The sequence below is a fragment of the Bacillus rossius genome, chromosome 8, assembly GCF_032445375.1.
Source record: "Bacillus rossius redtenbacheri isolate Brsri chromosome 8, Brsri_v3, whole genome shotgun sequence".
Taxonomy (NCBI): Eukaryota; Metazoa; Arthropoda; class Insecta; order Phasmatodea; family Bacillidae; genus Bacillus; species Bacillus rossius.
The window spans coordinates 45,001-60,940 of NC_086336.1; the positions used below are offsets into that span (position 1 = coordinate 45,001).

Here is a 15,940-nt window from a genome sequence, read left to right on the forward strand (position 1 = left end):
GGAAGCCAGGCAGTCAGGCAGCCGGGCAGTCAGGCAGCTAGTCAGACAGCCAGGCAGTCAGGCAGCCAGGCAGTCAGGCATACAGGCAGCCAGGCAGTCAGTCAGGCAGCCAGGCAGTCAGGCAGCCAGGCAGTCAGGCAGCCAGGCAGTCAGGCAGTCAGGCAGTCAGACAGCCAGGCAGCCAGGCAGTCAGGATGTCAAGACAGTCAGGCAGCCAGGCAGTCAGACAGCCAGGCAGTCAGGCAGCCAGGCAGTCAGGCAGTCAGGCAGCCAGGCAGTCAGGCAGCCAGGCAGCCAGGCAGCCAGGCAGTCAGGCAGCCAGGCAGCCAGGCAGTCAGGCAGCCAGGCAGTCAGGCAGTCAAGACAGTCAGGCAGCCAGGCAGTCAGGCAGTCAGACAGTCAGGCAGTCAGGCAGTCAGGCAGCCAGGCAGTCAGGAAGCCAGGCATTCAGGCAGCCGGGCAGTCAGGCAGTCAGGCAGCTAGTCAGACAGCCAGGCAGTCAGGCAGCCAGGCAGTCAGGCAGTCAGGCAGTCAGGCAGCCAGGCAGCCAGGCAGCCAGGCAGTCAGGCAGCCAGGCAGCCAGGCAGTCAGGCAGTCAGGCAGTCAGGCAGCCAGGCAGCCAGGCAGTCAGGCAGCCAGGCAGCCAGGCAGTCAGGCAGTCAGGCAGCCAGGCAGCCAGGCAGCCAGGCAGTCAGGCAGCCAGGCAGCCAGTCAGTCAGGCAGCCAGGCAGCCAGGCAGTCAGGCAGTCAGGCAGTCAGGCAGTCAGGCAGTCAGGCAGTCAGGCAGCCAGGCAGCCAGGCAGCCAGGCAGCCAGGCAGCCAGGCAGCCAGGCAGCCAGGCAGTCAGGCAGTCAGGCAGCCAGGCAGCCAGGCAGTCAGGCAGTCAGGCAGTCAGGCAGCCAGGCAGCCAGGCAGTCCGGCAGCCAGGCAGCTAGTCAGACAGCCAGGCAGCCAGGCAGCCAGGCAGCCAGGCAGTCAGGCAGTCAGGCAGCCAGGCAGCCAGGCAGTCAGGCAGTCAGGCAGTCAGGCAGTCAGGCAGCCAGGCAGCCAGGCAGCCAGGCAGCCAGGCAGCCAGGCAGCCAGGCAGCCAGGCAGCCAGGCAGTCAGGCAGCCAGGCAGTCAGGCAGCCAGGCAGCCAGGCAGTCAGGCAGTCAGGCAGTCAGGCAGCCAGGCAGCCAGGCAGTCAGGCAGCCAGGCAGTCAGGCAGCCAGGCAGCCAGGCAGTCAGGCAGTCAGGCAGCCAGGCAGTCAGGCAGCCAGACAGCCAGGCAGCCAGGCAGTCAGACAGTCAGGCAGTCAGGCAGCCAGGCAGCTAGTCAGACAGCCAGGCAGTCAGGCAGCCAGGCAGCCATGCAGCCAGTCAGTCAGGCAGCCAGGCAGTCAGGCAGTCAGGCAGTCAGGCAGTCAGGCAGTCAGGCAGCCAGGCAGCCAGGCAGCCAGGCAGCCAGGCAGTCAGGCAGCCAGGCAGCCAGGCAGCCAGGCAGTCAGGCAGCTAGGCAGCCAGGCAGTCAGGCAGTCAGGCAGCCAGGCAGCCAGGCAGTCAGGCAGTCAGGCAGTCAGGCAGTCAGGCAGCCAGGCAGTCAGGCAGCTAGTCAGACAGCCAGGCAGTCAGGCAGCTTGGCAGTCAGGCAGTCAGGCATTCAGGCAGCCAGGCAGTCAGGCAGTCAGGCAGCCAGGCAGTCAGGCAGCCAGGCAGCCAGGCAGTTAGGCAGCCAGGCAGTCAGGCAGTCAGGCAGCCAGGCAGTCAGGCAGCCAGGCAGTCAGGCAGCCAGGCAGTCAGGCAGCCAGGCAGCCAGGCAGCCAGGCAGCCAGGCAGCCAGGCAGTCAGGCAGCCAGGCAGCCAGGCAGTCAGGCAGTCAGGCAGCCAGGCAGCCAGGCAGTCAGGCAGTCAGGCAGTCAGGCAGTCAGGCAGTCAGGCAGTCAGGCAGCCAGGCAGTCAGGCAGCCAGGCAGTCAGGCAGCTAGTCAGACAGCCAGGCAGTCAGGCAGCCAGGCAGTCAGGCAGTCAGGCAGCCGGGCAGTCGGGCAGTCAGGCAGTCGGGCAGCCAGGCAGTCAGGCAGCTAGTCAGACAGCCAGGCAGTCAGGCAGCCAGGCAGTCAGGCAGTCAGGCAGCCAGGCAGTCAGGCAGCTAGTCAGACAGCCAGGCAGTCAGGCAGCCAGGCAGTCAGGCAGCCAGGCAGTCAGGCAGCTAGTCAGACAGCCAGGCATTCAGGCAGCCAGGCAGTCAGGCAGTCAGGCAGTCAGGCAGTCAGGCAGTCAGGCAGCCAGGCAGTCAGGCAGCCAGGCAGTCAGGCAGCCAGGAAGCCAGGCAGCCAGGCAGTCAGGCAGCCAGGCAGTCAGGCAGCCAGGCAGTCAGGCAGTCAGGCAGCCAGGCAGCCAGGCAGTCAGGCAGTCAGGCAGTCTGGCAGTCAGGCAGTCAGGCAGCCAGGCAGTCAGGCAGCCAGGCAGTCAGGCAGCTAGTCTGACAGCCAGGCAGTCAGATATACAGACAGGCAGTCACGACACACGCCGCTCGCCAGCTCTGGCCGGAAGCTCTGCTGCGTCACGCACCAGATCCCTGTGTCTGGACTGGAACCCCCTCCTCTCCCCTCCTAGCACACTTCCCCCGGAGGCAGACGACCCCTCAGTTGTGTAACCACTTAGTCTCGGGCGACCAGTGGTGTTGATAGTCGCTGTCTCACTCGCGCAGCCTGTGCGCGTGTCGAGTAGCTCCAGTAGTGCCAACTGATTTATCACTGACATCATTGGGCGCTCATTTTGGTTGAAATGAGTGAGAATATTTTAGGTAGATTTTTAAAGAAATACGTCAACACTGTAGCTGTTACCACAGTGCGACTTTCGTAAATTTTTTATATAGTTTTTCGTTTCATGTTCCATAGATCCCAAAACCATCGTCAGCTCAAAAGTATACATACGTATCGAATTGTGGACACGATAACTGTCAAAATTTCTTACAAATTGTTAGGACATTGCCAGGAACTCGTCTAGGCGGTGTTTGTCTCACTGAACTGCTTTCGCGCAATCACTATTTATATTCACTTGTTTAATGGTTCCTGTTTTAAAATATTCGTCTTGTACTTGTCGCGAGTTATTGACTAGGACAATAATAACCGAAAAATCGGCCACGAATAACAGACTGTGGTAACAATCATACTCATTCAAGCACTAAGCGATATCCGACCCGTATGTAGTGATAGACTGAGCTAACGGAAACAGTAGGTATAGAGACTACTCATACTTGAGGCAATAAACAGTAGGTATAGAGACTACTCATACTTACAAATGGTGACAATAAATGTGCGGTTACTGTGTTCTCTGGCGCCACGAACCCAAACATATAGAGGATATAATATCAGTCTTGGTCTATACTGTTACGATTTCTGCGGGGAGAACTACTGGGTTCGTAAGGGATATCCCAATTAAGTCTTAGCACAGTTTTATTAATTACTAAGGTTTACATTACAAATAAATAATTGTACTTAAAAATGTCCGATCTCAAATCACTGGCACTTAATAATGTTTATCCTCAAGTCACTCAATGTCTGTCCAGTCCACAGTTCGCACTCCTCACTGGAGCTGGGTCGCCCCTCACCTCGCGCCTGTCCTCACACAGTCTCGCGCCACTCAGTCGCACTCTCACGGTCCCGTCACTCCACGTCGCGCCACTCGGTCGCACTCTCAGGTCCCGTCGCGCCACTCTCAGGGGGGTCTCTCCCCCTCTTGGCCGATGTCCCACTTCACTCCACTGGCGGCACTCTCCGAACTCTCGGAACTCCTGCGGAGGCCAGCGTCGTCTCTTATATACCTGTGGAGTCCTCGAACCGACGAGAGCGGCTGTGACGTGCGTCATCCCGGGCCGACCCGACGACCGAAACACCCAGAACAACGACGTTTATTCACGCCACTCCTCGCGGCGGGCTCTGTAGGCCAGGGATTACCAGGCAGCTGAAGGTGACACTAGCCCGTGGCGCGAAGGTGCACGGGAGTTGTGGGGGGAGGGGGTAGCGAGGATCCTTGTAATCCGGCCAGACACGCGTGGCATGCCTCACGTCAGTGCCCGCACGTGACGTCAGCGGCCGTGCGGGGAACCTGGCGCGCGTCGCGGCCCTGTCTGCATTCGTAACAATACTTATTAAGGAAACAACCCAGAAATCACACGGAGTAATTTCAGAAAACGACATGAAACGAAAAAAAAAAGGATGTCTGATTTTGGATCCAATTTCGAGGTTTCTGGAATGCGAGCCTAGTCTCCTAAGAATCGTTACCAGGTTATATCGTTATGTAATAAACCTAACAGGTAAATAATGAGAGCACACCATTGCAAGCTCTATGCCTCCGAGCACTGAGCAAGCCACTGCTCCTGTGTGCTCGCAGAGACGTGCAAGTGACAAGTGACAAGTGAAAAGTGACAAGCGGGACCGCGAGGGCGGGCTAGCCGAACAACGAGAGAAACTTTACCATTATATCCCCCCCCCCCCCCCCCGGATCAGAATAATTATCATCGCCTGCGTGTTTGAGGTTACACTTCTGTAGGCGCGCTGATAATTTTGTAATGCACAAGAAGTGCAGTCAAATAAGCGTGCATTACACGACACACGTGTATCAGGTTGAAAGTCCAGTCCGCATGCATGCAGAAACTGCTATAACCACGAGCCGCAGTCGTCAAGTTGGTGAACACACATGTGGCAACATGCGCCCGTATATATTAACTCTCGCAAATTTTGGGGTGTTCTGAGCGTATTGGCATGCTAAAGAAAACTTTATGGTAGTGAAAGTATCCTGGAATAAATTTTTAATCTCGAGTAGTCATAACAAGATAAACTCGCAACTTAAAAATTACCTTTATTAATTATGAAAATTGTGTTGAAACAAACATGGCGTCAAATATAGTAACATTTAGTTGGATTTCTAAAGCATTACGAATGTGACACTCTTTTAAGTATACTTTTTAAAAATACATTAAAACAAAATTAACCTGAAATATTTTAAAACCCATATTATAAAACTAAGTACGTGTATTTTGTTTTTGCTTAAACGACAGTCTGTACATACTTACCAATTAAAACTTTAACATTATTGAGCTGATTCAACATTTAAGATTTAACAGTAAAAATTTCATTACGAAATTATTTTATTCATCATGGTGTAAATATATGTAGCCTAACAATGTTCACCATCTTTTCGTTATTTTTAGTTTTCTGCAGATGGCAGCATTGAGTTGACAAATTTCCGTTCCAATCGACTTCCATTTCAATCACGAAATTACTCGTACCAAGTGCCGCACACCTAAAGCTAACATGTTTACACTTCAAAAATACCTATATATATATTTGAGACTAGAATGTAATAAAACTCCGTGGCTTACTTAATTGGTAAAACTTCAATAATCAGTTTTAACGACTTGTGAAAATTGTTTAAATAAAATTTTATTTTATAATATTTGTTAAAATGGACTGGGCATTTTTTTTTTGGTCCAAGATAAAGAAATATGAACTTCGAAGTCTATGTGCTTGTTGACTTAGCCGAAAAAAAAGTCTATATATATTTTTTTCCAGAATGCAGTTTGTGTAACGATGGTCTGTCCAGTGTCCGCCTCTCGCAGGTTCTGGAGTCCGTCTGGTACTCTTCCACTCGCTTCTGTCCGCTGGCTCCAACACGTATTAGGAGAAACATTTTTTTTTTTTTTTTAAGATTTATTATTTTGATTCTATAAATAATTGAAATATATTTTTTGCACGCAGATTAAATTAAATATATTTACATTTATTTCACTTCATTTATTTACAAACTATTTAAATTAAATATATTTATACTTCTTTGTCCCTGACGTTTTTTGTTTAAATTATGACAGGTCAAAACGTTTTCAAAAGCATTTACTTAAAAACATGCCTTGTAATCAGCTGAACAAAGAATTACTTATAAAATAAAGGCAGTGCCTTGCAAGTATTGTTGATGCACGGACGTATGGAATATTCCGGGCCTTCTGATTGGCCACAGGTCACGTGATTGACGCACGGAGGAGAAATTCACGGATGCTACGGATAATGCAAGGAGCCCAGCTTTACCGACATTTCATAATGGTTGTGTGGTTGAATTTAAATTAAGCATTGATCTAATTACACCGTTTTTATAAATTAATATGTATGATATGGTGCTATTTGCGCAGTTGAACATTATTTTACCCAACACTAATTAGCTCATTTTGCGTAAGAACTGTCATCATACCTATATGATGAAGATGGACACAGAATGTGCATTAATAAAGTTATTTAATCTGGTTTCACCATGGGCGCAAATATGTAGGATTTCCAGGGGGGGCCCGTGAATTCTGTGGTTTAAGAATTTTGCGCTAGAGGTCAACCGAAACAAGTCTTCTCTGGATGATAAGCTCGTATGTTATACACTTTATTTTTACGTAAGTGATATTAACAATAAAGCAGAGCAACATATTTTTTTTAGTAATTATTAATTAATGACTATAAGAAGTGATCTCTCAAACATGTTTGAATAATTTGCTAACCTAAATACATAAAAAATATCCATGAAAAAATCTATAAAAATAATATACGTGAATATAATGCAAATAGATAACACCCCACCAATACATTACAATTTTCCAAAAGTGTTTATTCTAATTTCAGATCTTGAAGCAAAATCTTTAGCTAATTCATGTAAACTAAGTTCATCCAAACGAATTTTGTGAACATGACACACAGTCACTGAGTTGAGACGGGTTTGAGTCATGGTACTTCTTAACCATGTCTTCAGACGCCTCAGAGCTCCCATACAACAAACGTGAAAACAGAATAAAATTTCACAAATGATGTATTTCTGTTGCCGCTATAACAAGAAATACTAAAACAGAATAAAATAAATATTTAAGTGGGGCTCCCATACAACAGACATGATATTTTTTGCCGTTTTTATAGATAATGGTACGGAACCCTTCGTGCGCGAGTTCGACTCGCACTTTGTCGGGTTTTTTTATACCACATCACATAATTACTGCGATTCAAATGCTGTTCGTGAAATTGTTTGTTCACAGTTTTTGATGCGCCCTAAAAACCCAAAGCGCCAAAGCTAATAAACGGATCAACATCAAATGAACGATCGAATCATATTAAAACCATTAAAGACTATTTTATTTAGTAAAAACATCAACCAGGTAAAAAAGAAAAAAACTTAATGACACAAATGAAAAATCTCGGAGATAGAACTATGAAATTTATCCTACAGCTAATTGAACCAAATACATTTCTCGGCTTATATTTAGTATAAACAGTATTTTGGCAGTGAATTATTTAGTTAAAATATGCCGCTTGATTAGTTATCAAAGAGACGCGTTTGCTTCCTAATTAACTTAAAAACGGATGTGTAACGTTTAAATACTTCTTTCTCACTCTTACTTCTGTTTACTCGTGCAGTGTTGCAGTTATCAAATAACAAATGTTATAAAGTGATTATCGGCCATGAATTGTGAAAATTATCGTTTGATAATAAAAGGGGAGTGATTTTAAATTCCATATTGACGAGGAAAAAAATTATTCCCTGTATATTCACATGTAACGTACAGAGCAGCTAGCCTTACAGAATGGAGATGAGCTAAAAAATTCCAGAAAATGGTATATAAGTATCAGTTCGTAAATAAACTAAATTCTGCTATAATTACTGTTAAAGTATTAAGTTGTTTATTTACTGGAAAAAATTATGTTACATAATCACTTAAATAAAATATATTACCTAAATAATAGTCACTACTTATAAAACAATCAAGCTTACCAGGTGAGAATCAGATTCTGTTTTCCGTTTCTTCCGCGTCACGAACTTATCCATGTTGATGTTTGCCAATAAAGCAGAAGACTGGCGCACACGAGAGCAAAACCACTTTAAAAACAGACTACCTGAAACCTATAATACTGTCGTTTCAGAGGACAAGGTAGTGTGGGTAACAATGGGGAGGAAATGCTAACGGAACCTTACCCTAGCTTCGTCCTTTGGAATGAACGGTTTCTAGGAATTAAGGGTTTTTAAAGTTCGCACTGGAAAACTCCATACCATGGCTTTCGCAGAAGGGGTAAGGGAAAATAACTACGGAATTCGAAGGTAGGAATGTAAAGCATGTCAAAGTGCCTGTCGTTATAATAATAATATGATTATATATATATATATAAATTGTGTACACCATTAACTTTAAAATCACGAAGTGGGCCCCCCCAAGGAGGGGCCCATTAATTCCAGGGGGGGCCCGGGCCCCCCTGGCCCCCCCCCCCGGGATCTACGCCCATGCGTTTCACTATTTTTCTTAGATTTAATGCAGTTACTTTATAATATTTCCCCAGCAGTGCCTAGCGAGAGGTGTGCTTGTGTAAGTGAGCCGGAATGAACAACAGTCCTAACTGAAACCGGTCCGTGTTCTTATCCTAATGGGAAAGACGTCGCATTGTCTCTCTGTAAACTGCCCTGTCTTCATTTGCAATGTCCGAATCCACTGATTACTAAACAAGTCACCAGAGCACAGTAAATATAGGCCTACAGCATTTTTCGATGTTACCTATTTGTTTATTTTTTCCATGCGTTGTAAATGAGAACGTAGCTAAGATTAGAATATTTATTTTACTTATGGAATTTATGTGAGTTAATAAAAATTTTGTTAATCCGTTCTGTTTAGTAGGACATTTCTCAAACGGGAATTGAAAATCTCAATTATCAAGATTGTTCTTCTTCTATGCTTATAGAGAACACAGACTGGCACACAAAGTTCAAGTTGACAAATGTATTCGCAGGGCCGGTGCAAGGTAAATTGGCGCCCTAGGCGAAAACCTGAATGCCCCCCCCCCCCCCCCCCCCCCCCCGCCGGACACCCCAAAAACAATTTTTCTTACCTAAAAATACATCACGTAAGCCTAATATTTTGTTAACAATCAAATGTAAGCAGGCTTGTGTTTTTTTTTTTACTTTTTTACTTATTACAAATCATAAACAGGTCACCGTGGACTTTAAATAATTACTTATATCAATATAAACATTCCAAACTGTTACAAAAATCCATTTTCATCTAGTTTCAATAATCGTTAAACATATTATATGAGCTGTTATGTGTCGTGCTGCGCCGCCCCCAGCTACTTGGCGCCCTAGGCGGTTGCCTAGTTCGCCTGTATGGACGCGCCGGCCCTGTGTATTCGGACCAAGGAGATTCGAACCACTGTCGCATCATCCAGGACGTCCGAGGGTCACATGAACCAATCAGCGACCAGTGTCAGTCATCTCGGTCGCTGCTATGAGATCTGAGTGATAACCGTAACGTAAGTTGGAGGAGAAAAGTATATAAACCTGTAATGCAAGTCCCTTGAGTGTTTCAAGAATCTATACAGAATGTTTCATGCCTAAAATTATTTTGAAAACATGCGTTTTATCCATTTTTTTAACCTTCTAAAGCATACAGTTTAAAAACTAAAAAAAAAAAACACAACAACCGCTCTCAGAGTATTCTTAAATTATTTTGCGAATAGACCACACACTAATATCGTGTGCAGTTTTCATTTCGCGTGTTTTCATCTGTAGCTCTGCACACACCGCGGGGCCCTCGAAAACAACTACACACTCAATAAACCCCGGGGGTGACTGTAGATAGGACGAACTGAATCCTTAAAAATTGGATCATACCATGTTTCACCAACATCGGGAAAAATAGATTACAAGTTTTGATCTCTTTAGTTTATTACATGTCCAGTTGTTATTAATTTGTGTTAATCTAAGATTCTGTTACAGTACTAGAAATTACTTCTTTTCTAATTATAAATAGTTTCTTGTGATGCCATTTTTATAATTTTGTTGGGTTTGATTTACGCGCTAAACCTTCCTCAGGTTGTATTTGGTTGTAATTTGTTCGTTGTCAAGTTGCAAAGAATGGTATGTTCGCAAGGGTTTTGTTTACAAATTTAAGCGAACGATCATTACTATGGGAGTGGCGCCTCTCCCTTTACTTACTCTATGCAATAAACAACCTCCCCAACACAGATTGTTCTGTCACGGTACAGGGACGCGCGCCGAGCTGGTTCGACACTTGTCCGCAGCGGAGCAGCACCATGCAGCGGGCACTGGTTCTGGCGGCGCTGCTGGCGACGGTGCTGCTACACGGCGGGCGCGCGGCGAACCAGCTGCAGCTGCGGTTCCAGTGGACCTCGCCAGAGTTCGTGTTCGCCAGTGAGGCGGCCAGACAAGCCTCGCTGGCCGCCGGCACTTACGTCCCCGGCAGCCCCTTCCTGCTGGACGTGGACGTGTGGAGCGCAGGTATCCTTGGCATTCCTCACTTGCAGTTGTTCTATACTCGTGTTTAATAATAAGTCATCTCTGATGTCATTTATATTAAAATCATAACAAAAACATTTAAAGTTGAGTAAAATTTTTATTTAATACAATCTTAAATTCCTACATGCACAATTCTTTCTATAACAATTGTCAAATTTTTCCTCAAGTTTTTAATATCAATAATTAAAAAATTAAATTCTAACTATCTTAGTAATTATTACATTTAGTATTTAACATATTATTATTATAAAATATTAGTTAAGAATTTTATATATAAATTTACAAACACACCCATTTTTACTATAAGATAGAATTATTATAACGATATTACTGTAAAGGATTTTAAAATTTTTAAATTTTATGTGATACAAAATCAATAACATTAAAAAATACATTATTATTGTCTACAAATTCGGCCAAATCTAACACGGCTACTAATAGTAAAAAAAAAAAAAAATTGCTAAGTCAACCGATTTCGATGAAAATTGGCATTTATGTGTAATTTTTTCCAACTTGAGAGATAGGATAGTTTTTATTTCGATTAATGGTCTTAGTAATTTATAATTAGAAAATCCATGTTTCTCCCGTGGGCAATTATACGTAGCATGTTCACGTGTAGGGTGTAGGAAGACCATCAAGTTTATTTGTGTTAACAAAAGATAGGTTGACCAAAAATATTGTACACCGATTGGCGCTTCATTAAACTTTAACTGTGATTTATTATAGTTAGAACTGATCAGAGTATTTATTAATAAAATGAACTGTGATTTATTATAAGTAAAGGTAATCAGAGTATTTAATAATAAAATAGAATTGAAAACGTTATGTTAATCTGTGTTAAATTTTGTCTTTTAAATCCTTTCTAAATCACTCAGCCACAGCAACGCGTGGCCGGGTCTGCTAGTTTAAAATAAATTAAACTGTCCTGGCGACAATTAATCTTCGAAATCCATCGTAAAAAGATAGCTATAGGTACTTGTAAAGATACTAGTGAGAGCATGGTGATAAATTATTTTAGAATAATGATAATAAAAATTATTATTACAGGTTTTCTTTAAAATATTAGTACAATATTGCAAGTCGTGCAAATTAATCTTAGAAAAACACTATTACATGTTATATGGGCTAAGAGAAGAAAGTATACGCCCTATAAATGTTCTAAATGTACTGTATCATAAAAACGTGTGTGTGTCTGTAGTCCACGCGCGACTGAATTGAAACTTCTTGCTTGTTAGGTACAGCTAGATATCAATTATTAGTTTTTTTTTCTATTAAACAAGAAATAATAACTCAGAATACCGGGGATGCGTGTATGATATCAGATGGGGGAAAAAACCTGAGGAGTAGACAAACACAAGCAGCGTTACGAGAATTACGTAGCATCTCTGCGTCATTTATACCTCTCCCCTGCAGACACCCCATCTATCTGTTACAACTGGCAGCAAACGACATTGTGAGCAAGAAGTGAGCGATGCATTAAGTGAGGCGATTAACTATGTACTGAGCGAGGCTATGAGCGCTGTACTGAGCGAGACAGTGGGCCAGAAACTGTAGACAAGTATCTACACAGAAAAATATATCTATTTTTTATTATTTAACTACAACAATTGGATGTAAATGCTTTACTCGTAAGGCATTTTGTCTTTGCAAATTGATAGTTTCTGGAAGTGTAATGTATCGCCCTATGAGCGTTGTTATATTACGAATTATTAGCATGAAAAAAAAAATGATGGACTGAAAGATTTTAGTTTGGAACAGAGGGTCTTGCTTTAGCATTTGACATAATTTGTCTTGAATGAGTTTCACTACTACAATATATTCATTTGAACTACTAAGACGGTGTCTATGACACGACAGGAATTATAATTAAGCATTGTGTGTTGCTGGAAGATATATTTATGTTGTGTATGTGCAAGAATATATGTGGGGAAATGAACTTAGTCACAATAAGTGAACTATTTTAACTGACGTCGATCAGAACCGTGGCGAGTGTTCACCATTAACTGCATTGGAAGAGGAAACCAGTTAAATGAACTATATTTGCACACATATATGACCTTAGTGGTTTCGTGTAATATTTGAATTACCAAGATCAATACGGACCACGTTGAAACGGGTTTGCTATAAGAGTTAAGAACTGACTTGGACTAGCGAACAGTTGGAGGACGGTGTTACTTCAGAACACAGTTCTGGAGCAGGAGCAGGAGCAGGAGCAGGAGTAGTCTACCGCTGCTGTAGGACTCCGGCACTCCCAGAGGCATCGTGTCCTGCTTCGAAACTTCGGCGGATTCCAGTACCATCGCCGTGTTGTTGATGAGAGGACCCATCTCACAGTCATCAACGCTAGACGAAAACTATCATTTCCTAGTGTAGGAAATACGATAAATGTGGTTTTTAAATAAGGTAAATATTGATATACTGCTATTTGTGTTGGGTTATAATGTGCTGCGTGTAATTTTGAGTAGTGATATAAGTTCATTAGTTAACTTTCAATTGAAGTATCATTTAAACTTCTGTTTTAATTCTTTAATATATTCTCATTTATTTTACATCCTATTTAAGTGCTGCGCTTTGATTCAACCTTGCATTATTCCCATATACTCAGAGGATACAAGAGATAACTATTCTTGTAACGTTATTATTGAATAACTCTTTATCGACGACTTTGCTAAGCCGAGTAACTTTTGAAATGTTGATATTCAAGTGTTTGAAGTGGAGGATTTAGTAGACTCTTATTTAACGTAAAGATTTCAACACTCTTGTATTTATGAGTAATAATATCTAATGTTTGTTTATTCAATATTAGAATACTTGAAAATTGACTAACTCGTTATAATTAAATTGGTTTGTTATTTTATGTGAGTCACTATCCGTAACTATCCATTCATATTATATAGGGTAAACCTGGGTAATTTCGTGATAAAATGTCATTTTATGATCATTTCAATGATACCAATAATTGCAAGTCTTTGTTTAGTATGTTGGCATTTAGTACACACTCAATGTTAATAGTTTTATTGTGTTTTAAATTATATTATATAATTTTTGTTAATTATAATTCATATTTTGCCTATATGTGTGTATACTAGGTTATTTCGTGATAACCTTGGTAATTTCGTGACTATACCTTGATAATTTCGTGATAGTTTACTACTCTGTTAAATACATAGAAAAAAATTCCAACAATGTGCTAATTAATTTCATTATGTTATTATTACAGTTTTACATGTTAATTGTCTCCAAAGTACATTAAAATAATATTTAACATTTACTTAAATTGAATAGTAAAAATTAAAAAAAATTCTTCCACCGAAAATAAATGGAACATAATTTCAAAACAAATTAAATATGGATTTAAACAATAAAACACATTAATCTTCTTCAGAATTACCCTGATATTCTTCACACATGAAGATGTCTTCCTCAGCATCATACAATGTTGGCATTTAATGTGATACCAGACCAAACAGAAACTACACTGAACCCATGTGGCTCCAGTTTTATTCCTTGCATCGTCATTGTAACTCTTGCCACAAACTTCACAGATGCAGTCATCATCTCTCTCCTGCTCTCCAGAAGTGATGGCAGTTGCACTGTTATTGTTCTGCTTATTTGGTCTGCCTGTAGCAAAATAATTACCACATTTAGTGAATAACAATTAAATCATAATGTTTAGTTTCGTTTTATACAAACTTATATCTAACATTAACATATTACCTTTTTGTCTTTTCTTTGCCCATAGTTCTCCCTCAGGTGGATTTAAGCATTTTGCTTTGGGATCTCTCTTAGCTCTGTTTTTTTCTCGGATTTTCCTTACAGTTGCCGCTGTTGGCAAAGAAAGTTGAAAGTCAACATCTTCAACTGGTTGAGTTGCTGTTCCAGGAGATGTTTCTGTCAATTTTGATGTGGTTATGGCCTTTTCTGAGATAGCATCGGGGATTAGTGGGCAAACACCTGTCTTCTTGAAAACTGAAATGATTGTTTCAGAGCTAAAAGCACTCAAAAATGCTGGTCTAAATAGTCTGTTAAAATCAGCACGTCTTGGTTAGTGAGTACGATTTTCTCTCATGTGGCTACTGAGACTCTTCCGCCAAGCTTGTTTCAACGGCCGGTAAACATCATTTAGTGGCTGTAAAAGATGAGTCGTGTGAGGTGGAAATGTGAATAGGAAAATCCTATTCTCTTTCGCAAGTGAAATGACATCTTCAAAATGTGTGAAGCATGGGAATCCATTAGAAGGACAACTGACCTCTTTGGTGGGATGCAGTTGATGAAGTGCTAGAACCACTCAAGAATGAGATTACTATTGATCCAACCCTTTGGCGTGAGCCTTATTAAGCTTCCTGGGATGGCATCCTTTAGAAGATCATCATTCATCTTAACACCCTTAATATAATCATGGGTGGTACCCAATGACCACTGGCATTCACACATGCCAATATGGTGTGGTTTTCACCACGATCGACATATGTTCTCTTGTAGACATTTTCTTCCCAATCGCTGTTACAACTTTAGAAGGTTTAAAAACGTACGACAAACCTGTTTCGTCGCAGTTCCAAATTTTATCAGGACAGTCTTTGATTTGCAACTTTTTTACAAGTTCATTCAGGCTTACGAAGAAGTTATTGATGATTGATTGATCTGTTTGCCATTGATGATCTGTATGCAGCAATGTTTTCTGGGACCCGAAGTGTCAAGCCATATCGATTCTTGAAGTCCTTCCACCACCATTCGCTTGCTGCTTCATCATCACTGTTGAAAGGGTGTTTCTTACCAGAAATCACTGCAAGTTTGTAAGCAAGACGAAGAATTTGAATGACTGTCAACCCAAAACCAAGTTCCTGCATTGCGATTAGATATTTGTAAATTCTTTGTTCTAATTCAACTGACAAAGCCAAAGGTTTCCCAAGTTTTGGTAAACTTTGTTCCAAGTTTTCTTCATCCTTGATCCTTGTAATAAAATCTTTAAGAGTGGACCAAGGAACATTGCATTCTCTCGATGACTTGAACACAGAGTAACCATTTCGTACCATTTGTGCAGCCTTGATAAGGTCTTTCTGGTAATACTGTGGATATTTTGTAGCCATCTGGCAGACAATAACAAAACAAATTGTTGGTAATTGACTAGTGATGCAGGTGTCATAAAATCCAAACATCTAGGCTCCTAAATAACAAAATATATATTTTTTTAAGATTCAAAGTCACTCCGATAGTAATTTGCTTAATTTTTAGGTTCTAATTCAGTTAGTGTTTAGAATTATATAACTGGAACAAACTGGTGACAGAATATTATCGCAAAAAATAACAAATAATAAATTTACTAGTCATTTCTACGTTTGTGTTTACACTATACAAAAATGACAATAGGTAATTTCGTGATACCTTGGTTATTTCGTGATATCCTAAATTAATGTGAAAATATGTTCAAAGTGTAAATCATATGCATTAGTTTCGGTACAATTATTAAAATAATTAGAATTAGTGTTTACATAATCGTCACAAATTATTAAACAATATACTGCAAGACACTCCAAATTATCTTCTCCTAAAACCTTAAATTATTCTTTGTGTTGCTAAGACTATATAGGTTTTAGGTTAGAAAGAACAAATACGTTTAAGGTGCTAAAAAATAG

General features: G+C 41.9%; 1 protein-coding gene across 2 annotated transcripts in view; it reads left to right on the forward strand.

The window, feature by feature from the left end:
* LOC134535414 (protein yellow-like) overlaps positions 1-15,940 on the forward strand; it is a 46,162-nt gene that overhangs the window by 25,763 nt on the left and 4,459 nt on the right. The window contains exon 2 of one of the 2 annotated variants that reach the window (XM_063374488.1): positions 10,073-10,289. In XM_063374488.1, the coding sequence (XP_063230558.1) occupies positions 10,085-10,289 (205 nt within the window). In that variant the 5' untranslated portion in view covers positions 10,073-10,084. Of the gene's footprint in view, positions 1-10,036; positions 10,290-15,940 lie in introns of both variants that reach the window. The other variant, XM_063374489.1, reaches the window with a different exon arrangement.